This window comes from Podarcis bocagei (assembly GCF_964188305.1).
Source record: "Podarcis bocagei genome assembly, chromosome: 1".
Classification (NCBI taxonomy): Eukaryota; Metazoa; Chordata; class Lepidosauria; order Squamata; family Lacertidae; genus Podarcis; species Podarcis bocagei.
This window is the reverse complement of record NC_138125.1, coordinates 75,484,211-75,507,541: the sequence shown is the minus strand read 5'-3', so window position 1 is coordinate 75,507,541 and position 23,331 is coordinate 75,484,211. Positions and strand designations below refer to the sequence as shown.

The window sequence follows — 23,331 nt, the reverse complement described above, 5'->3', positions numbered from 1 at the left end:
ATGGTATTTGGCCATTGTGGTATAGTGTTCTGGGTGTACTAGTTTTGCAGCTCTGATCAAAATCCAGAGGCACTGAATTATATATTCAAGGGCCTATTCACACATTACATTTTTATATACTGACCATTACATTCATTTAGAACAAAAACAAAACAAAAAACACCAGTCTAAAAGTGGTATTCACTGATGCTGGTTTTAAAAACAATTGTGCAAGCTCCTAAAAGTGACTTTTAAGTAACACTGTGGTTTAATATATAATAATAATAGTGCTTATGAAAATGTGCCCCATTTGCGAGGGATTCAAAAACATTAAATTTTCCTCACACCACCCCGGTGAGGTAGAGAAGCATTGCAATTAATTCAGTGTTTGCTAACCGAGGAAAGGGCGCAGAACCCAGGTCTTCCACTGATGCAAGCCACTACAGTTCCTTTAACTTTAAAGGCATGAATGAAGTTTTCTGAAGCGGCACTCCAGTCACAGTAATCAATGAGCAGAAGCAGCCTTCCCCACGCCTAACAAGTGCAAATGTTGGTACAAATCTGCACATTCCCATTCCCATTGCAATATTCAAGCCCCATCAAACCAGCTAAATGTGTCTTCTCATGCTCCAGGGGACACAGAAGTCATTGTGTACAACTAGAGAAGGGCTGGGCGATGTCACAATGTCTGCAGTAAGGCTAGAACTAGACAGAGGCAAACTAGAGCCCAAGCCAACAACAGCAATAAAAGCCAGCTTTGGAGATTTCAGGCAATGAAGATTAGTTCTGATCATTCTAGAGATTAGATCACCCTAGATCTGAGCACACTTTTCACATTGTGCCTTTCCACAATGGAGATAATTCTCTTTCTCCTTAGATGCCAGCAGTCACTTTACAAATGGCCATGATGCCCAGGACACATAACCACTTAAGAGCCCAACAGTGCTCATGTAAATGGCAGGAGGAGTAATGAAATGAGGGTTTAAAAATATCTACATTTTTTAGGCATGATTTCTTTAGCTGTCATGCACCCACCACCCCACATTCACTTCCTAACCTACCAATAACAGTAAAAACAGATCTTAAGCTGAGAGATTTGTGTCTCCAGGAGGAGGTTATATACGTTCAGATGGGGGAAAGCATCTATGATGCTGAAGAGTCGCAGCTCTGCCTGTTCTAATTTGTTTTGTTGACGAGGAAGGGGAACGGAAAGCATGCCTGGAAGTAGTTTCCTGCACAGCCTAAACACAGGACAAGCAATGTCTGGTGCACAGCGCGCAAACACACACATTCCTTTCCTCACCTACCCAGCCCACCCTTTTGAACATACTAGGATTCAATCCAAAAGGGTGCTTTGCAAGCAGAAACAAGTTTGTGGAATGTTAATTTCTGACAATTGAATCGTAAGACAAAAAGGTGTTAGTGAGCGACTGTTTTCCCACCAGATTTCTCCTTGAATCCCAAATCCAAGACTGTCATTAAATAGTAATCTTGGGGGAAGGGCTTCAAATTCCATCAACTAAATAGAGCTTGGGGAGTTTTGCCTGAGAACTTTTTTCTCATGCTTATTTCAACTCCACGACAATGGCTGAATGGCCAGAAATGATTGCCTACCTCATCTTAAACTCCTAACAGTCTGATATATATGCTAAAACTGGCAAGCTATGCATAACAATATCTGTAAAGATGCAAGAAACTAATCTACCTCAAAGGAGGTTGGGAACCATAGAGAGGGTTCTGGACATAGAGTAATGCACAAAAGCAAATATTTTATTGAGGACTGCTTTCTTCTAAAAAAATATTTTAAAAACAAAAAGGTAACTAACTCTTTTACCCAAAAGCAACTGACAAGCACATTTATCAAGACTGCCTATACTTTTAAGAGAGCCATGATAACACTACTGCCAAATTAAATTGCCACAATCTGAAAATGGATGATGGTAATGCTTCTCATTAAATTGGTTCTTCCCTAATGACCAGGGTACAAACAAAGCACTATCTTGCTCACTTTCTCCCCAGTATCCCTCCATGATACAAACAAAATGAAAACACAAAACAAGAAACAATCAAGGAAACATATATCTGTGCACAAAAGGGAAAGTGTAATTGTACAATACTCAGAGCCAACCCATTTGAACTCACCATCTGCTAGCAGCAAATTGCTTTTCTGAACTCTGTTCAGAGAAGAAGAAATAATACTATTCGGTGAAGAAGAAATAATACTATGTTCCAAAGAATTTTAAAATAATGTGATTTTGGTTCTACTCTGCCTTAATATAGGCAGCCCCCACGACATCGGGAGATCATTGGCAAAGGAAATACAAGGATGACAGAGGATAAATCATCCTTGCAAATTCCCCCCAGGGACGGGAGGAATGGACTTCACTCGCAGTTTGTCTCAGTACCTGGATCTCGCTCCAGCATGGAATGTGGGAGACAGGGAGGCGTTGAGTGCAAAAACACTTCACCTGGCGAAAACCCTCCTACGCTGCCATCAAGAAGCAGAGGTTTTCCTGTTAATGCTTAATTGAACTAAAGTACAACCACATCCTAGAAGAGATGAGATTGTCAACTGCGGAACAAACCAACTGCAAGGACTTTGAAGTTTTAACTTGAGATAAGATTTCATTTGGTGCAAAAGATGGGGGAGGGGAGCCTACGGCTTCTTTATTTAAAGTTTTCTTCTCTACATTTACGATTCGTCAACCCTCCTCTGTTAGTTCAAATTATATTTGTACAAGCAAGTATAGAAGAAATAGGATTATAAATACAGTGGTACCCCGCAAGACGAACGCCTCGCAAGACGGAAAACCCGCTAGACGAAAGGGTTTTCCGTTTTGGAGGCGCTTCGCAAAACGAATTTCCCTATGGGCTTGCTTCGCAAGACGAAAGCCCATAGGGAAATCTCCGGGGACCTCTTTTAAATGCTAGCGGTGGGGAGCAAAGCCTTTCCCCCCCCTCCGGCCTTCAGAAGAGGTCCAGGAAGGCTGGCGGGGGCCGAAAAGCTTTGCTCCCCAGCGCCAGCATTTTAAAAGCAGTCCGGGATAGCAGGGAAGCGCTTCCTGCTATCCCGGACGGCTTTTGAAGGCAGGAGAGTCTCCGCCAGCAGCGGCAGCGGTGCCGCTGCTGGCGGAGAGGTCCGCGAAGCCTGGGCGCGCTGCACGCAGGCTTCTGCATGTCGGCAAGTCTCCGCCAGCAGCGGCAGCGGTGCCGCTGCTGGGGGAGAGATCCGCGAAGCCTGGGCGCGCTGCGCGCAGGCTTCTGCATGCCGGCAAGTCTCCGCCAGCAGCGGCAGCGGTGCCGCTGCTGGGGGAGAGATCCGCGAAGCCTGGGCGCGCTGCGCGCAGGCTTCTGCATGCCGGCAAGTCTCCGCCAGCAGCGGCACCGCTGCCGCTGCTGACGGAGAGATCCGCGAAGCCTGGGCGCGCTGCGCGCAGGCTTCTGCATGCCGGCAAGTCTCCGCCAGCAGCGGCAGCGCTGCCGCTGCTGGCGGAAAGGTCCGGGAAGCCTGGGCCGGACAGCTTTTGAAGGCAGGCGGGGGGAGCAAAGACTTTCGCCCCCGCCAGCCTTCAGAAGAGGTCCAGGACCTCTTCTGAAGGCTGGCGGGGGCAAAAGTCTTTGTCCCCCCTGCCTGCCTTCCCAGGGGCTTTTAAATCGCCCCGACAGCGGAGAAGTCCTCCGCTGTCCGGGGCGATTTTAAAATGCCGCCCGCCAGCATTTTAAGATCGCCCCGGACAGCGGAGAAGTCCTCCGCTGTCCCAGGGTTTTTTTAAAATGCTGGGGGTGGGAAGAAAAGCCCTTGTCCCCCCCCCCCAGCCTTCAGAGGAGGTCCGGGGACAGACTGTCCCCGGACCTGGTCTGAAGTCGGTTTCCCTAGGAACGCATTAATTGATTTTCAATGCATTCCTATGGGAAACCGTGCATCGCAAGACGAAAAACTCGCAAGAAGAAAAAACTTGCGGAACGAATTAATTTCGTCTTGCGAGGCACCACTGTATGGAATATAACATCAAACGGAACTGTGTGTGTAAAAAAAGGAAAAAGGGAGGGAAGCTGTATTTTGCAAAAGGTTTATGATGGATGGTTAGATCTGACTCTTCCCCATCCTTTATTATTTACGAAGTAAGCTGAATAACGCTAGGAGGACTTGGAATTTAATTTAATTAGAAGTATATCTTCAGCTGGAAGGAAGGATGAAAGGAGTCTGTGAACTGCCAAGGATCTGATAAGGTTCTTTAGTGAGTCATCTGCAGTTCAACAGACCACTCTTCCTCCCAGGTTGAGAAGAAAAATGGTGACAACAGTTTATTTACTGAGACAAAGCGACTTCTGCAGCTGTTGTTAAAGTTCTGGATGCAAAACAACAAAGCGCGGGACAAAGTGATGCAGAAATTTCTGGAACAACAATGGGATATCAGCTCTGCCCAAGGCATGACGGATAACAGCAACAATTGGGGGAAAGAAAGACATCTTACAAGGACAAGAAGAAACACAATAGACAGAATGATTGCCACAGAAGAACAAGGATATAGTTTGAGTTCCTCACTTGCAGTTTTATAAATCATTTAATGTGTCGACACAGATAGGTCACTAATATTGCAGTTGTTGTATAAGGGATTATTATTATGACAGGAATGCAATTGAAACTAAGATGATTTTGGAACGCAGAAATAAAGAAAACCATCAAATCTAGCACGCGGGGGGGGCACATTAACTAAATTACATAATTCAGTATTTGAATGATTGGTGTGAATAATTGTATTATAAATCAGTATTGTTATAATGAGGCTGTTATTGGACTGTGATTGAAAACTAATAAAAACTTCTTACTTTTTTTAAAAAATAATGTTTTAGTGATCTTCCTACATCCCTCCCTACCCTGCAAAACAGCACATGTTAATATATCTTCCAAACTAGATTTTGCAAAGTAGGGGAAAGTTTGCAAAAAGTGCAGGCACAGAATTGCAGGTCACACCCTGCGATTCTCTAGGGCAGCAGGTTCATGGTGGGGCTAGAAGTTAAGCAGGCTGAATGAATGAAGATGCCAACTGATTAAATCCCCTTACTGCTCTTTCACCCTAACCAGACACAATTTTCCTCATGAAGGAAATGCTGATAATATTATGCAACAGCATTAAAGGCAAGAGATTATACCTCCTGTGTTTTTTTAAACCAGATCTTTCTTTCAAGACCACCAGAGCTTCCCAGTACCACTGCCCAAGTTTCCCCAAGTATATTGATGTTGGTTTTTTGGATCACTCCCTTTTTTCTGCCCTCTCAGGGTTCCTGGTGCCTTTTGACAGCAACCCAACAGGCAAAAATTCAACAGATAGTGAAGTCACAGGAGTTATAACATAACAAAAAATATAATTCTGCTCCTAGACATATCCTTTCTCTAATTAAAAGTTTGGTACATTTTTTTAATATTCTGCATATATTTTTTAATTTTTAATTTAATGAAATGTAATGCATTGCAAATGCCTGTCTAGACTTATAGCAGACTGTAGGAAATATTAGGAGAAGCTTAATGGTAAGAGCTGCTTAAGAATGGAACAATCTAGCTTGGGAGGAGTATTTAAGTATCCAGAATCTGGATAGCCATCTGTCCGTGACACTGTAGCTGTGCCCTGCCCTGCAGATCTTGCAATCAGTGGTGTCCAAACTTTTTTCTAAGAGGGCCAGATTTGATGGGGGGGGTTTTAGGATTTTACCTCAGGAAATAAACTGCCACAGGGGATTAAACGGGCCAGCGAGCCAAATTAGGCCCCCGAAGCGGACTTTGGACATGTGATCTCCAATGCCTCCTCTAGCTCTAGGACTTAAGAGCAGCTGTTTCCAATAAGAATACATTTAAGTTTTCTGCACATATCGTTCTGTATCCCATTTTAATGTAGCATACCTAAAAATGCTATCCATGTTTTCCTGTTTTACCATTATTTCTTCCCAGGCTTGCTTTCTTTTCTTTCTTTCTTTTTAACCAATGCTTCAAGGAATGTAAACAATCATAAATGCAAACAGAAATAAAACAAATTCTTTCTGATTGTGGTCTTAACAGCAGCAGGACATTCCTAAAGACTGGAGGCAGTATTTATATATACACAGTGACTATTTAAAGCCAACATGTGTGTACAGTGGTACCTCTGGTTACAAACTTAATTTGTTCCAAGGGTCCGTTCTTAACCTGAAACTGTTTTTAACCTGAGGTGCCACTTTAGCTAATGGGGCCTCCCGCTGCCACCACACCTTTACCTCATCCTGAGGTAAAGTTCTTAACCCGAGGTACTACTTGTGGAATAGCGGAGTCTAACCTGAAGCGTCTGTAACCCGAGGTGTTTGAAACCTGAGGTACCACTGTATATATATATGGCATACACACACACCTATATTGTAGATAGCTATCTATCGCAAGGATCCTTTCTGGCTGCCATTTCAGAATGTGAAGAGGAGGTGGTGGAGGCACTTTTCAAGGCCTGTGAAATTGTGGTGTCCTGAAATGAAAAGAAAAAAAAGAGGCCATCTGTTCTATTCTGGTTCTTCTCTAAACAAAAGACACCCATCAAAGTGAAGTTAAGGGTGTCTGGCTGCTCTAAGGGGAGGAAAAGCCTCTTCACCAGTGAATGCAAGGAAAGCGACGAGTATGAAATCTGCTTAGCGTCTGGATAAAGAAGCGGATGGCGCTAGCCAGCAAACAGCCAAGGGGCTTTTAACGATGACTTTAAGGCTCTTTGGTTGCCCATTTACAATGGGCACCCTGAAAAGTCCTCAGCCTGAATAGAATGGATTGGAATGAGGCTGAGAACTTTCCAGCCATCCCTTGTCTCAAGAGCCTTCCTCACAGGGCCGCTCCACCAGTTAGCCACTCTGAGACTTCTGCCTCAGGTGGCAAAACGCGAAGGGTGAGGGAATTGTGCACTCTTGCCCACCTGCCCACCCTCCTCCTTTGTCTGCTTGAAGTGCCCCTGCCACTCAGTTGCTTCAGCAAAATGCTCAGGGCTGCTCCTCCAGTGTTGCCCATGCTAGAATGCCTCACTCTGCGGAAGCCGCCTTCCTTAGATCAAGGCATTCAAGGTGAGGTGATTTGGGGGATTGTCAGCCCATGACATTTTGTCGCTTGAGGCAAAATAGAAAATGGTGCCTCCCGTCTCCTCTGCCACCCACAACCCCCGCCGCCTCAGGTGACAGGAGGTGGCCCAGGGAAGCCTTGGTGCACTGAAGGTAACAGAGGAGCAGGTGGCAGCAGCAGTGGCCCCCCTCTTCCCAGGTGGCAGCCACAGACAGGAAGTGCAGGAGGCAGCAGGTGGCATGCTCCTTGGGGGCCTCCCAGTTGTTCCCAGCTTGCCACACTGAGGCTGATGGGCAGGCTAGCCCTGCTGCAGCTCCTTTGCCACAGCAGATATTGTCTAAAGCTTAAAAGTAGTATACCGCTCAAGTCTGAAACTGGATGCTGCAACAAAGCAGTAGTGGTGCGGGCCCTTTTCAAAGGCACCTTTCCCACAATGCCTCACTCTGGAAAGACCCTGTGTTCCTTGGGGTCCTTCATCAGAATGTAGCAGCACATGGGGCAGGAGCAAAGCAGAGCGTTTACACTCAGAATCTTCTTTCTTGCCTCTGCGGTTTCAGAGCCAGTCTGAAACAAGCCGCTGTCTCTCGAGTCCTGCTGATTAAGGCTAGAGAGGATTGCTGTTACTCATACTGCTAAGAGGAATTCTTTTAACTTTATGTCTCCCATTTGTTACTTCTGAAAGGCTCCACATACCATGCCACATGCCCACTTGGATAGCTCAACCGGTAGAACATGAGTCTCTTAACATCAGGGTTGTAGGTTTGGGCCTCACGTTGGGCAAAAAGATTCCCGTATTGCAGGGGGTTGGACTAAATGATCCTTGTGGTCCCTTCCAACTCTATGACTCTAAGTTACATAAAATAAGCATGGTGCTGAATTGAAGAGAGGCATAGTGGATTGCAGACGACCAAAAGATAGAGCTCAAGACAGCATCTTGTTGTGGAGAATGCATCAGACTCAAATTGCCTACCCAGATGTTTTATTCACACCTGTGGCATAAAGTTCTCCTTGTTTCATTCATAAAAGCAATTCCTGCATTTGGTCAGAATACTCATTCACATTTCAAATGCTCTCCTCCTCTTTCATATCTGCCTTAACAATAACTAGCTGTTCAAATAAATAGCACAAAGGAAGCCAAAATTCATAGGCCGCATATGAAAAAGTTACTTCAAACTATGTGCCTTACCAGGCTCAGACAGCAGAACCCCAATTCCAAATGGAATTGGTCAGCCAAGTAATCCTCCTTGGGTCAGGTACGTCGTCATCATCCTCCTCCTCCTCCTCCTCCTCCTCCCATGAACAGAGTTACGGTTTTATAAAATGTACAACATTGCAAAGTAGCCTCCTGATGAAGCTTGCCCCAACATGCTGCCCTAAAACAAAATATTCCACGTGTTAGCCTGCATCCACACATAAAACTTAATCAACTAAATCCTGGGCGTAATCAGCGCAGGGTGCAATCCAACAGCTGGCATACAGCCAGCATTCGATTGGCTGAGGCGCCATAAGTAGCAGCCCAGCTGCCATTCTGCTCCCTGGGAGGATCGTCCAGAGGGCAGGACTCTCTCCACTGGGGCTCTGCAGGTGTAACTGCCCTGCCAGCATTGTTTTGCTGCTTCTGCTTCCGCCTTTGGGCTGAAAAGTGGGGATTCTGTGGGTATGTTGATTCATGGGACCCCAAACCCCCTGTGTACAGTTCTGGTCACCTCACCTCACCTCACCGGAGTGCTGAAGAAGGTTCAGAAAGGGGCAACCAAAAGGATCAAAGAGTTGGAGCAACTCCTCTGTAAGGAAAGGTTGCAACATTTGGGGCTTTTTAGGTGAGTAAGGGAGTGGTGGGGGAGATAAAGGTGTATAAGATTACGCAACATATGGTGAATGTGGCATTCGTTGGGAGAAGCCACAATGGTTCAAGTGCTATAAGACCAACAATACTTTTGTAACACAGAGTTTCCTCCACTGATTGGATGTTGCCAGAACTGACTATTACAGAAAGTCACATGAGCAGCTTCTACCTTAATGACTGAGCCAGTAGCAAACAATTCAACGTGTTGGAAGTATCCCTGGCGAAAGGTAGGTACTTTGTAATAATTATTACTTTGTAATAATAATGCTTGTAATAAGGAAATGCCCATCACAAGATGTCAGCCATAGGAGCAGAGGAAGAGGCCTCATCCTGAGTCAGACCAGTTGGCCAGCTCAGCATTGTCTGCATTGACAAGGAGCAGCAGCTCTCTCCAGGGTTTCAAACAAGGGTCCTTCCCAGCCCCACCTGAAGATGTGTCGGGGATTAAGCTTGATTCCACAGAGCTATGGCCCTTTCTCCAGCAATTGTAGGAATCATCAGAGGCCGAAGTGCCCAGCACAGTGGGATTATGGGAATTGAGAGAGCACCCCAGAGCTAGACTCTGAGGAACAGCGTACGCTGTAGTTCATTTCTGAATGACAGAATGTGTGTGTGGAAGTTTTATCTTGGGATATTAACCGGGTGTAGGTGTGTGCGATCTATCTCGAATATGTGGTGCACCTCTGGCAAGATGCCACTGTTTAAAAATGACTAAGGATGCTCTTTTCATAGTTTTTTTTTTTTTAAACAACAACAACACAGATAAGCAAAGTAAGGGGAAAGGTACTTATCTGAACAGGTAATTTTGCAAGCAAGGGCAGAATTCTACTGAAAGAACACAGTAGAGGGAACCTAAAGGAATGCTGTAAGTTCTAACTGTAAAGACTCAAAGTAAATCAACACTTAAGCTCCTAGGAAAGCCAGCTGAGAGGCTGCAAACCTCCCTCTTCACAGGAGAAAAGGAAATGGGCCAGGAAAAAGAATATAGGTAAGAACCCAGCAGGGCTTTGAAAGTGGTGGCTCCTTTGACACAGATTCTCCCTCCTCCAACCTCTGCAGGATTGCTCTACCCATGACCTCCACTTACTAGATTGTACGAAGAAAAATACATTGCGGTCAGTAAGTACGATGTATCCCTCAAAGTCCCCACAAACAATTAGGTGGGCACACACAACCAGGAGTCTTCACACCAATCGCTGCAGTGCGGGCCAAGCTAACCCATTTTGCAACTTGACACCGAAACAAAACAGCAAGGAAGCTGCTGACACATAACTTTTCCCCACTGCACTTCCCTGCCAATTGGATCTACAGTGACTCAGTGCTGCCCAGTGAAGATGGATGAGAGGAGAGTGGCGCATTGATTGGTCTCTCAGCACTTTGGTGATAGGCTGTACCTCTCGGCAAGACCCGCAACTGCAGCTGTTGGTCTGAAGGCACCTGCAGATTCTACAGTCCTGATGACAGTTGGTGGGAAAGTAACACAATTCTTATTGTGCAACATGTACACGGAAACAGGCACATTACACATGCGCAAATACACGGAAGCCCATTGGCTTAGTTTCAAATAAATATTGTTCCCTGATCGTCCACTGTATAGAAACAATGACTTGCTAATGCCTGTCAGGGATCCGCCACACAGCGCTTGTTCACAGTGACCAGACCACCTGCATGCGCAGGATATAACCCTGCCGATTCTTCCTCTTTCAATACATGAGATTTTGTCCGGACTCTGGAGTGGAGGCTGGGAGAAGAAGCTGGCTCCACGCATCGTCACTAATCCAAGTCTTTCCCAGACCCGTCGTGTAGCTATGACAGCAGGTCTGACGAGCCGGTGGTTTCCTTGGCCAAAATATTCAGCCAATGAAGCAGCTGGTGAGTTAGATTTTGAGAGAGCTCACAATGTTCTCCTGTTTGGTGCTCTAATCTGAGATTATGCAAGCTAGAAATTGCTAGAAAAACTGACGAACCATATACCGTTAACTGCGTTTCACACGCACACGTACAGCAATCTTTTCATTTCCTGTGTTCCCTCCCACCCACCCACCCAAGCCTGAGAAAATCGTTGCATTTTGTTGTTGCTTTTAAGCCTGCAGAACAACATGGGCCCTGCAGGATTCACATTCAGAAGAAAGGCTTTGAATGGCCCATAAATAAAATGGTTGTAACGAATCCGGACTTCAGACTGGTTTCTCCCAGGGGCAGCCCAAGCTTTACGACCGACATAAACTCCCACAAAGTGCTCCCGTGTCCTGTTGTAGCGTTTGGGCCCTGGGGGTTCCTTGTGTAGACACACAATTGTTTCACAGTTGTACTGCAATGTATGCAAAACGGGGCTTGGTCAGGCAGCACCAAGGGTCATTTTCACATGACTTTTGCACATTCAGAGTGTTGAAGGCAAGGCTCTTAAACGCCAATGCACTGCCTACCCTTTCCTTCTTTTGAAACGTTGTCCTGAAATGAATCTTCTCCTTCTGGAATGTTCAGCCTCAGCTCCAGTATTATACAAACACAATGAAGTAGTTAGAGAGGCCCTCCCTCCCATGAAACTTCCAAGATGCAAAAGAGAGAGAGAGAGAGAGAGGAAAAGGTCAGATAGTTGGTTCCGTGTGAACTAAACTTCCAGTGTGGCTTCTAGGCTCCAGCAAACTGGACTGGAGAAGAGCCAGCTAAACACTAAGGATAATGCTTCGATGAAGCGAGATCTGCAGTCACCGGTTCACCTAGAGTCAAAACTCTCCTCCGGGATGAATTGCAGTTACAGCACTCCCAGCAGAGTTTGAGCGCCTGCTGACACCCCCGTCTACTTCCTCTTCCTGAAGATGTCTTCCTCCCTGCTTTCCACCGCAGAAAGTGCAATGAGCATCTGAGCTGCATAGTACGTGGCCATGATGATGACCCGCGAGTAGGGCACAGGGAAGCAGAACTTGTTGACGGCGATGGTCAGGTCAGACACCATGAAGAGCACCGAGCCAATGCAAGCTGAGAGCTTGGTCCAAGTCCACAGGTCGTTGCACAGCTGCACGCCGGCCATGGCCCGCCAGCCCATGAAGCCAATCAAGGCAGTGTAGACAGCTACTAGGTAGGTGAAGGGGCCCGAGAGGTAGGAGTACAGGAAAGTGTAGGAGAAACTGGACACCAAAGTCATCACCAGGCCAGCTTTCAGATCTAGAGGCTTCATCCCAAATGCAGAAGAATACAAGATGTGTGTGATGGCAAACATCAGCAAACCTACAGAAAAGGGGGGGGAGAGAGACAAAATGTGAATGTCAACACTGGCATACATGGAGACAAGCAATGGATAGACTTTCTGGGAGAATACGTGCAGGGTGAAAAAGCTTTCACTTCTGACAGGAAAAGGCCATCTGCTCTCCCTACATTTTCTGATGTGAGCTGCTTCTGCAGCCGCAGCTATCTGCAAGTCATTTTAAGATCATCAGATCAGAGAGAACTGGTTACAGAAAACTCGGGGGCAGGTGAAATAAATGCCCAAAGCATAGACACAAGGCCCTGAAGCTGATGGGAGCCATATACCTTTTTTTAAAAAAAAGCGGAAAGGCTTAATTGGCAGGAAGATTTCCTCCCTCTGCAAATTAAGCCACAGATGATGGCTCCCCTTAGACAGCAGCATGTGACTCCTTAGGACTTGTGCTCCCTTCCCAGCCTCGCCACAGCTTGCCAAATCACACTCTCTTCCCATGACAGTCAACTCTGTGCTCTGTGTCAGCACATCAACGGCAGCCAAAGCCCCAAAGACCACCTGCTTATCTCATCTCGCTCCTCTGCCTACAAGGTGAAGAAGTGTGCCTCTGTCAAGAGTACAGAAAGGATCTCCTTCCCTTGTTCTCTGAATCATGCAGTGCCTCAGGCTACATGTCACAATCCATCTCCTTTCAAAGGAAGCTTGCAGGAGGAAACAGGTGGAGTCAAACAGAAGGTAGCTCCTGCTTCTTCAGGGGCACAAAGGAACCTATGTGGCTTTTTTATTTTTCTGGCAATAATTTTCTCCCCGTCCAATACATCCACACTGTCCAAGTTTCACTAATGCTGCTTTTAAAGGTGTGGTTCCTCCATTTGCAAAAAGCTAAATGTGCTAATCTAGATTTAGAGGCATGGGTTTATACACTAGGTTGGAGGCAGGCAATGGCTTTGATTTTAAAAAATATAGTATGATTGGACCATCATCACCAATGTTGTCTTTGGACAGAATGAGATAATCTACTTCTTTGTAGCTCTTCTTCCCTCCTCCATAATCTCTAGGGAAACTCCCCAGAGATTATCACCAGACTAAGAATTTCCTGGTTTAGTGATTAGAATGTTGGACTAGAACCGGGAAGAACCAGGTTCAAATCCTCACTAAGTCACAAAACTCACAGGGTGACCCCGTCACCATCTCTCAGCTTCACCTACCTCACAGAGATGAGAACAGAATGGGAGGGGGAATCAAGTATAGCACCTTGAACTTCCTGGAGAAAATATGGTATTTAATTGTAATAAACACACAAATAAATAAATTCCCCTCCTGCATCAGAGCATGTGGCAAAACTCACTGTGATTGTGTTGCATCGGCAATGACTTTTATTAAACAGTATAAGGAGAGGGGGAGAACGAGACTTGAGGAATGTCATTTTTAGGGGCTGCCCTGGAACTTCAGCAATGTCTAGACTGGCCCTCTGTGCACACTGTTTGTAGATTTGTAAATCTGTTGTATGACCTTCTTTAAACTATTGCTCAGCCTAAGGCATGTTGCCATTATTCAGAGTAATGGGTTGCATGAGAGAATCAAATAAAACAGGCTAAAAGTGATGTCTAAGAGGTGTGGAACATATTGACCCATGACAGGGCCTTCTCGGTGGTGGCTTGCCATTTGTGCAATGCGCTTCCTGATGAGGTGCATCTGTTACCTCATTAACAACATTCAGGGGGAAATTAAAACATTCCAGGCATTTGATAGCTAAAAGACGCTGATCCTGGCAACCTTGAAATAATTAGCTGTGAGGGTGTGCGATTATCTTTAGATGTTCTTAATGTTTTTAGATGGTTTAAAACATTCTACATGTGCTTTTATTTTATTTTTAATTGCTTTGTGTTTATATTTTGGTGTTTGCCATCCTGGGCTCCTTTGAGAGGAAGGGCAGGAGAGAAATTTAAATCAGCATATTAATAATATTCATGAAAAGAAATAATTATTGTACACTGAGGTATTGAAATATAGACAGATAGATAGCCAGCCAGCCAGCCCTATATGTGTGTTAAAATATCTTTTAAAATATATTATTATTATTCCCCGCCCATCTGACTGGGTTGCACCAGCAAAGATGTGTAAGTTTGCCTCATAGTGTATGAAGATCATGGCTATATTACTTCAGCCACCTAACCCCAACAAGAGAAATGACAGACTTTTCTGGCGCTGATTCCTGCATTTACAGTTATCTGCTAAAGCCCAGTGCAGGAGCACACATGGGCAGACATCTGTATTACTTCCACACTTCATCATTGACAGTACATGACACGTGCTCCAGAAGCTTAGTTGCCCAGACCCACACACTGGTGCCCCACTGACCGTGAACGAAGTAGCCTTGCTCTTGCCAGATGAGGAAAGCATCTCCTATGGATGAGAATATCAAACCAGCAAGGATTCTGCAGGCGTTGCGATGGGCTGTCAGGAAATTGATCCCGTGCGCCAGCAGGAAAACCCACAAGCAGAAGATGGGCAGACACTTGATGAGGGCACTGAACCAGGAGGGGCTGGAGGTGGGCAGCCAGAGGACGAAATAGACGCAAGTGGCTTTGAAGAAGGGGACAAGTTTCGGGCCTTCACTCTTCACCTGGGGTGGGGAAAGTCATACACACACATAAGATGATGAGCTGTGAGTTTGTTTGCTTTAAAAAATCCCAACCACCTGAAATCCATCAAATCATTCCGCAGAGACTACACAGAGCCTGTAAACATTACCAAATTGCTCCCCTCACTGCTTCCCTTTCGTTCAAGAATTTTGCTGACCAACAGCAATTCCAAGAACAAAGGCTTCTTGAACTTTACCATAGTTCTTTTTTTCCCATTGTCATCAGCTGCACAGCCTCCAAACCGCTCCATGCCAAAAATAAGGGCTTAAGAGATTTCGTTCATTCCCCGTAAAGTACAAAAGCCCTGGAAATCAATCTTATTCATTAAAGTGACTTTAAAGAATAATGCTGCTTAGGGCCGTTTCTAATGTTGCCCCAGCCCTGCCCTTATGGCAGACCCAGTGCACTTTTCAAAGATTTCACACACCCATTCTGCTGCGTGCATATGTTGGGAACTGCTGCCATTTGCGTTTTCCCAGTGGTGGTGCATGCCGTCGAGGGGCCACAGGTGATTCTCAGAGCATGCAATGCACATTCAAAGAATCATAGCGTTGGAAGGGACCGTGACAGCCATTCTAGTCCAACCCCCTACAATGCAGGAATCTTTTCCCCAGCATGGTGCTCAAACCTGCGACCCTGAGATTTAAAATCTCATGCTCTACTGACGGAGCTATGCTCATTCAAAAGATTCCAGGCCAAGTTCAAGGTCAAGCGCTAGTTTTTAGCTTGGCCTCAATCTTAGTCAATAAACACAAGTCTGCATACATTTAAATGACTCAACACACTCAAATAAGGTTTTGGCTTTCAGGTGGCAACTATATCACTGTAACAGGCTATTCAAATCCTGGGATCATTCTGTCCAAGTCCCAACGCAACAAATGAAGGCTGCAGACCACAGGAGCTTGGCAGATGCCATCCCAAAGCTTTCAGAAATAACATTAAACATGCTGCCCAGGACCATATTTAATCTCATATTGTATTAGGTAAAGGGTAAAGGGACCCCTGACTATTAGGTCCAGTCGTGACCGGCTCTGGGTTTGCGGCGCTCATCTCGCTTTATTGGCCAAGGGAGCTGGCATACAGCTTCCGGGTCATGTGGCCAGCATGACTAAGCCACTTCTGGCGAACCAGAGCAGCACACAGAAACAGCGTTCACCTTCCTGCCGGAGCGGTACCTATTTATCTACTTGCACTTTGACGTGCTTTCGAACTGCTAGGTTGGCAGAAGCAGGGACCGAACAACGGGAGCTCACCCCGTCGCAGGGATTCGAACCGCCGACCTTCTGATCGGCAAGTCCTAGGCTCTGTGGTTTAACCCACAGCGCCACCCGTGTCCCTCCATATTGTATTAGCCCATTATATTTTGCTTCTTAGCTGTCAGCCTCACTACCAACTTCAACTCCAACCTTCTATAGCTAGTGAGTGGGATTAATTTTTGAGAAAGCACACACAGAATCAGACTTAATTTGCTTACATGGGGCACACCCACAGAATGGTTTTTCTATCAGCCACACACTGGGCAGGAGCCAATTCAATGTTGAGAGAAAGCATGTGGCCCAGGCTTTATGGACTGAAAACAATTGCTTTCCAGGAAAAGCTGCCATAAATATCACATGGAGGAAAAAGTTTGAACTGGACAAGCTCCCTGTGAAAAGCAACAGAGCTCTGGGAATTTCTCACCTTTCCCATCCATCTGCTTAAATAAGCACAATCTTGACATGACAAAAGCAATATATTTCATTTATTTATTATATTTATATATCCCCCCACCTTCATCCAAGGATCATATGTCCTGGTGAGCAACCTGGCTGCCAAATTCTTTACCAGCCGAAGTTTCCGAAACATCTTCAGAGGCTGCCCCACATATTTACAGCAATCTAACCTATATTTTAAATGGCACTTAAATACCCGCTAAAATTCAATATTGGACACGCGCCCCCCCCCCCAGCAGTGGTAACTATTGTCATTCAAGGTTGGATTATTGGCAAATATTTAACTGACCAGCTCTTTTCAGTGTGGTGGGAGATCCTTGGGTTCAATGAAACAGCACAGCTATTGAGATGAGATACAATGCAGTTTTTTGTCTCATGTTTGAGCTGCAGGTGCAAATTGGCAATGTCTCATTGGCACAAGATCCAGTTCAGAGACAATGGCCTCAGTTCCCATGTCACTCTATGGTTTTTTAAATGTGTTAGTAGGAGGGAGTTAACGGTTTGTCCACAGACAGCTTTCTGGGTCATGTGGCCAGGATGACTGAACCGCTTCTGGCACAACGGAACACCGTGACAGAAACCAGAGCGCATGGAAACATCGTTTACCTGCCTGCTGCAGCGGTACCTATCTACTTTATCTACTGGCATTGGCATGCTTTCGAACTGCTAGGTTGGCAGGAGCTGGGACAGAGCAACGGGAGCTCACCCCATCGCAGGGATTCGAACCGCTGACCTTCTGATCGGCAAGCCCAAGAGGCTCAGTGGTTTAGACCACAGTGCCACCTGCACCCCACTATTCAGAAGGATACTACCTCTGACAATGGAGGCAGAGCACTGGCTAGCAGCCACGGATAGCCTTATTCTCCATAAATTTGTCTAATCCTCTTCTAAACCATCCAAGTTGTTGCCATTACTGCCTCCTATGAGTACAAATTCCACAGTTTTACTAGGCCCTGTGTGAATAAATATTCCTTTTGTCTGTTCTGACTCTTCAGACATTCAGCTTCATCAGATATCCCTGAGCTAAAACTTCTCTCTGCCCGCTTTCTCAATAATATGCATGCATAACGTTACACACTTCACTACTCTTCTGTAAACCTTGAATTCCCCCCCCCCCCCCGCAAGCATGCCTTGGCCTCTCTCTTGTTTCTTAATGGCCCCATTTTGGCTGCAAAATCCCAGCGGCACTCACCATCAAAGTTTGCTGTCAGAAGGAGGAATACAGTGGTACCTCTGGTTGCGAACGGGATCCGTTCCAGAGGCCAGTTTGCAACATGAATAGAACACAACCCGCAGCAGCGTGTCTACGCACGCGCGGGTCACGATTTGCCGCGTCTGCGCATGTGCGAGCGGCGAAACCTGGAAGTAACCCTTTCCGGTACTTCCGGGTCACTGCAGGACACAACCTGAAAAAACGTATCATGAAGCAAACGTAACATGAGGTATGACTGTACTCCTCTCCAAAGAGCAATGTGTAACATCCTCCCTTTAACTTCTCTGTCACTGAGAACAAGGACAGACATCAAAACTTGCAGAGGATTTGATAATCTGAGGTAACTTTCCCCAGAACAACATTGCCAAAAGATGGGTGGGTTTTTGTTTGTTGTTTTTTTAATGTCCGGTCGGACTGTGTACAGATTTCATTTGAAGTCTTCCAGTCAGTTAGGTGAGGTCACAAGTCATCCCTCCCTTACCTCCGAGATCTGTTCGTGCTCACAGCCTACAACTAGCTCTACGGTTACCTCCCGGTTCTGCAAAAATAAAAGACTTTTGCAACAGTTCAAAGCCTCCCTCCTCAGCTGACTGGAGCGGCAGAGTTGGCAACCAGTAAGGCTTGACTTTTTAAAGAGCAAACAATGGTCATTTGCCAGAAGAATATAATTAAACCCTTGGCAATTGGCCTTGAGATTCTGGACTTGAATGTATTAGTGCTTTAGTTTATTTGGCACTGGCCGGGGAGGGTGGCGGGGGGGGGGCTGGTACTGCAGTGGAGGTGCAGAGAAAGGGAAAAGGAATTAATCAAAGTAGCATTAAAAAGGGGTGGCTGCCTATCAAAGGGAGAGAGAAATTCCTTTGTAGCTGTGCACTGCAATAGGTCTTTGCACCCAGATGCTTTAATGAAAAGACTATTGAAAAAATATTATGAAGCAGGGTATTATTTAAATAGCTGTATATCATTATTAGAGGATTCTGCGGTTTAAAGAGGCACTTGTTTAGAAAAGGTGGGAGCTTTTATTGCTCTCGGAACTTAGTCCCTATGGAGGACTAGGAGATAAGTGATCTATCAGTAGTGATGCAATGGGTGGGATGCAGCCACCCCACCCCTAGTCCCAGGATTGCTGCTGCTTATCTGAGTGGGGCTGTGGCAGAGCAGCAGTGAGACCTATATTGGCTTCCAGTACGTTTCTGAGCACAATTCAAAGTGTTGGTGCTGACCTTTAAAGCCCTAAATGGCCTCGGCCCAGTATACCTGAAGGAGCATCTCTACCCGCATCGTTCAGCCTGAACACTGAGGTCCAGCTCTAAGGGCCTTCTCCCTTCCTGTGAGAAGTGAGGCTACAGGGAACCAGGCAGAGGGCCTTCTTGGTAGTGGCTCCCACTCTGTGGAATGCCCTCCCATCAGATGCCAAGGAAATAAACAACTATCTGACTTTTAGAAGACATCTGACATCCCTGTTTAGGGATGTTTTTAATGACTGATGTTTTATCATGTTTTTAATATTTTGTTGGGAGCCGCCCAGAGCAGCTGGGGAAACCCGGCCAGATGGGCGGGGTATAAAATAATACATTATTATTATTATTATTATTATTATTATTATTATTATTATTATTATTATTAGGTCAGCACTGCTGTTAATGCAATTTGTGTAAAACTGGCGATCTGGATACTGCCTTAACTGCATGATGCTATCTACTCAGAAATAAGTTCAATGAGATTTATTTCCAGGTAAGTCACTCTAAAGCAAATATGAACTGCGCAAAATCATACACACAATTCAATTAACTGTCAACGCTATTATTCAAAATCTTCAGCATTTTCCTACTAAGAATGGTCATTGTCTCATAAGAAGGTAGAGAAAATTCTAATGCTCTAACACAGAACCTGTTATAACCTACTCCTTAGCAATTTGTGCATGTTAAGGATATCCCTGGAACGAGCCTTATTTTTTATATATTGCTGTATAGCAGCAACAACCAAATGCTGTCTCTGTCTAGCTGTCCATCTGGATTCTAAAAAAAGATTTGAATTGATTGAGGAAACTGCTTAAAATGCAGGAAAGATCATGACCACAATTGCAGAGGATCTTTATGCAACAATAAAGGCAGATTTCAACTCATCATACAACTTAGATATAATTAGGAACAAGGGAGAAATTTGATGTTGTTTGCATTTTAATGAGAAACTACCCAATTTACACTTTGCGAACCAAGAGATAAATCAAAACACCACCATCCTTCAAAGTTTGCAGGCCTCCAAATTTCACAATGAAGTTTTCCAACCAGAAAATGTGTTCAAAACTGTATGTATTAGGAGATTTGTGCGTAAAAAGACATATGTTAGTGAAAATAACACAAAATTTGAGGAGAAATTGTTTGCAAAAATGTATATATAAGAAGAAATTAGAATACTGATCGATTTTTAGTGTTGTTGTTTTTATTTTTTAAAAAGCAAATTGCTGCAAAACTGCATTAAGACTTGAAAAAAAATAGAAACTGGGGGAAAACCCAGATTGACTGATTCATCTATCCCTACATATCATCTCAAAATATTTAACAACCCAGATAACAAAATTATGCCCTGCCACTTATTTAGTCACTATGTCATAGATGCAACTATGGATAGATGGGCTTCAGGTGTTGCTTAGCTTGAATTAGCATTAAAACCCTGATTTCATGGCTGGTGATGATGTAGGAAGCAACATGAAAAGAGACAAAAACCGAACTCATTCTCTTCCTGAGATCCAATTTCCCTGCACTAAATGTGGGCATGTTCTAGTTATTAATCTGATCATGCACTGTTATGCAAGCAAAAGTGTTTCTCACAGGAAGTTAATCACACCAGTGAGATATGAACAGGATGAGGAATAAATGCCTTTGCTGCCTAGCATTCCTTAGGGCATCATCAGGATGGAAGATAATATGGTATCAACATAACTATATCTGCACTTAGCAATACCTTTTGAAATTATTACGAAGCAAGGAGAGTACCATAACAAGTTAGCATACTATCATTTCCTATTTGTGCACAGTCTGTTCTTCTCAGACCCAGCCCTACCAATTAGGCAAGCCAAGTAGGGTAGACTGTTTTGCATTGCCAAAAAAGAGGGTTTGCATCACCCAAAAACAGGACAAAAGAGGGTGCTAATTTGTATGAAGTTTGCAGATGGGTAGGGTACAAATAATAAATTGTTGTTGTTGTTGTAATTTTGGGCATGCTTTTAGACCTGTAGGGAAAATAGCATAATTAAATTAAATGTAGAAATAATTAGCATAATTAAACACACCTCACCATGGCGTGGAAGGCACCACCAGGATATTTGTGTGGATGCCCAGTCTGCTGACTGAGTGCTGCCAGATGTAGATGGGCAACAAACACTACTATTGCCTCATTACGTGAAGCATCTTTTGAACACCACAACACACACGTAAATAGCTGTAAAGTAGATAGGGATGCGGGTGGCGCTGTGGGTTAAACCACAGAGCCTAGGACTTGCCAGTCAGAAGGTCAGTGGTTTGAATCCCCGCGACGGGGTGAGCTCCCGTTGCTCGGTCCCAGCTCCTGCCAACCTAGCAGTTTGAAAGCACGTCAAAGTGCAAGTAGATAAAAAGGTACCGCTCCGGTGGGAAGGTAAATGGCGTTTCCGTGGGCTGCTCTGGTTCGCCGGAAGCGGCTTAGTCATGCTGGCCACATGACCCGGAAGCTGTACACCGGCTCCCTCGGCCAATAAAGCGAGATGAGCGCCGCAACCCCAGAGTCGGCCACGACTGGACCTAATGGTCAGGGGTCCCTTTACCTTTTTAACATAACATAATATGTAATAAAAATGTAATTTTAATCATCATATCAAAAAGCACAGTTCCTGATGGCAACATATAATATCTTCCATATGTATTGGTATCGTAACGTTCAAGGATTGTCAAGTCTAAACATTACAATGCACAGTTTCTGTTGGCAATGCCATTTCATGCTGATATCTTCCTTCTGCATCGTCCTACATCTTAAACATGCAACAAGCGAAACCACCTTCTGCATCGTCCTATGTCTGAAAGTGTGACAAACAAACTAATTAGTAACAAAAGGCAGCTAATGGTAGAATAGTTCTCAGGATACACCCTTGTGTACACCTGTGCACTGTAATCTTTGGACTTGACAATCCTTGGACTTTACAATACCAATACATATAGAAGATATGATATGTTGTCATCAGGAACTGTGCTTTTTGATATGATGATTAAAATTACAGTTTTATTACATATCATGTTATGTTACTTTGCAGCTAGTTACGTGTGCATTGTGGTGTTCAAAAGCTGTTGATGGGCAGCTTCAAGGCCCTCCATCTTGTTTTTTTATGGTTCCTTATCTTTGAAACTTTTATATGCCTGTTGTTTTGGTCCATGGAGTTTTCTTGGCAGGGATACTGGAGTGGCTTGCCAGTTCCTGCTCCAGGTGGATCACATTTAGTCAAAGCATGCTGGAGGAGACTCTTGAGAGTCCCGTGGACTGCAAGAAGATCAAACCTATCCATTCTTAAGGAAATCAGCCCTGAGTGCTCACTGGAAGGACAGATCCTGAAGTTGAGGCTCCAATACTTTGGCCACCTCATGAGAAGAGAAGACTCCCTGGAAAAGACCCTGATGTTGGGAAAGATGGAGGGCACAAGGAGAAGGGGACAACAGAGGACGAGATGGTTGGACAGTGTTCTCGAAGCTACCAACATGAGTTTGACCAAACTGCGGGAGGCAGTGGAAGACAGGAGTGCCTGGCGTGCTCTGGTCCATGGACACAACTAAACGACTAAACAACAACAACAAATCTTTGAAACAGATTCAGCAGTTAGCCCTTCAAATAGAGGACTGTCCTCTGTAAAGTAGGCCACACACCATCACCTCAAAGCTGAGGCAGCCCATCAACAGCAGCTTGTTCATTATTTACCACAACATTATTATATCTTTGCCACATTTTGATTTTCTGCCCCAGGCACCAAAACTTATTGAGCCACCTCCGTTGTCCTTTTCCCCAGAAAACCAAGCTAGCACAGAAAAGTTCTAATGTGAAAGGAAGACTCTGGGACTGAGACCTAATGAAGACTTTCAAGCTTCACAGCACATATTCTCCAGAGACAGTTCATTATTTATATCACAATCTCCTGTGAAAAGAACACAGATTGTACATTACCAAAGGGAAAAAAGGAAAAGGCACTGTTTTATCAGGTTTCATGACATTCTAAATTTTGCCTTGCTGAGACTAGCAGGCTGAAGGAATGGGTAATGAGATACAGAGATTCAAGGCCACAGCTTCAATTAGTCTGATATTGAACTTTTGTGGTGGGGAGCAACCGGAGGGGTAATGAGGTGGAGGACCAATATGATCTCTATGCCCTTGAAGAGCACAGGCCATGTCAAAACCGCAATATATATCAGGCTGACTGTTTCTTGCACCAGTGCATAATATGACACATGATCAAATTTGGCATCCAAAGAATCTCAGAGTTGCCATTAAGTTATGCCTAAAGCCAAATTAAGGCAGAGTGGTGCTGCGGGGGCAGCTCAGGAGTAACAGCAGGCAGTGGTGTGATAAGGCCTCTGCAGAAAGCTCTGACTCAGCCTTTGAACAAGCTCTAACACCAAGAGGTGTCGGTCTTAAAATATATGTAACAAATAGATAT

The 23,331-nt window shown here is 44.9% G+C and overlaps 1 protein-coding gene and 1 long non-coding RNA gene across 7 annotated transcripts in view; one reads left to right on the top strand and one right to left on the bottom strand.

Annotated features, from left to right (window-relative positions):
• TMEM86A (transmembrane protein 86A) overlaps positions 1 to 23,331 on the bottom strand; it is a 46,418-nt gene that overhangs the window by 2,011 nt on the left and 21,076 nt on the right. The window contains exons 2-5 of one of the 6 annotated variants that reach the window (XM_081202527.1): positions 14,449 to 14,713; positions 11,315 to 12,116; positions 8,229 to 8,415; positions 5,677 to 7,633 (exon numbers count right to left, since the gene is read on the bottom strand). In XM_081202527.1, coding sequence (XP_081058653.1) covers positions 11,689 to 12,116; positions 14,449 to 14,713 — 693 coding nt within the window. In that variant the 3' untranslated portion in view covers positions 5,677 to 7,633; positions 8,229 to 8,415; positions 11,315 to 11,688. Of the gene's footprint in view, positions 1 to 5,676; positions 7,634 to 8,228; positions 12,117 to 14,448; positions 14,714 to 23,331 lie in introns of those variants that run through there. The other 5 variants (XM_081202525.1, XM_081202528.1, XM_081202524.1 and 2 more) reach the window with 5 other exon arrangements.
• LOC308584744 lies at positions 14,745 to 16,796 on the top strand. Its single transcript, XR_014006992.1, has 2 exons — positions 14,745 to 15,715; positions 16,085 to 16,796. It is a non-coding gene; the product is annotated as an uncharacterized lncRNA (long non-coding RNA).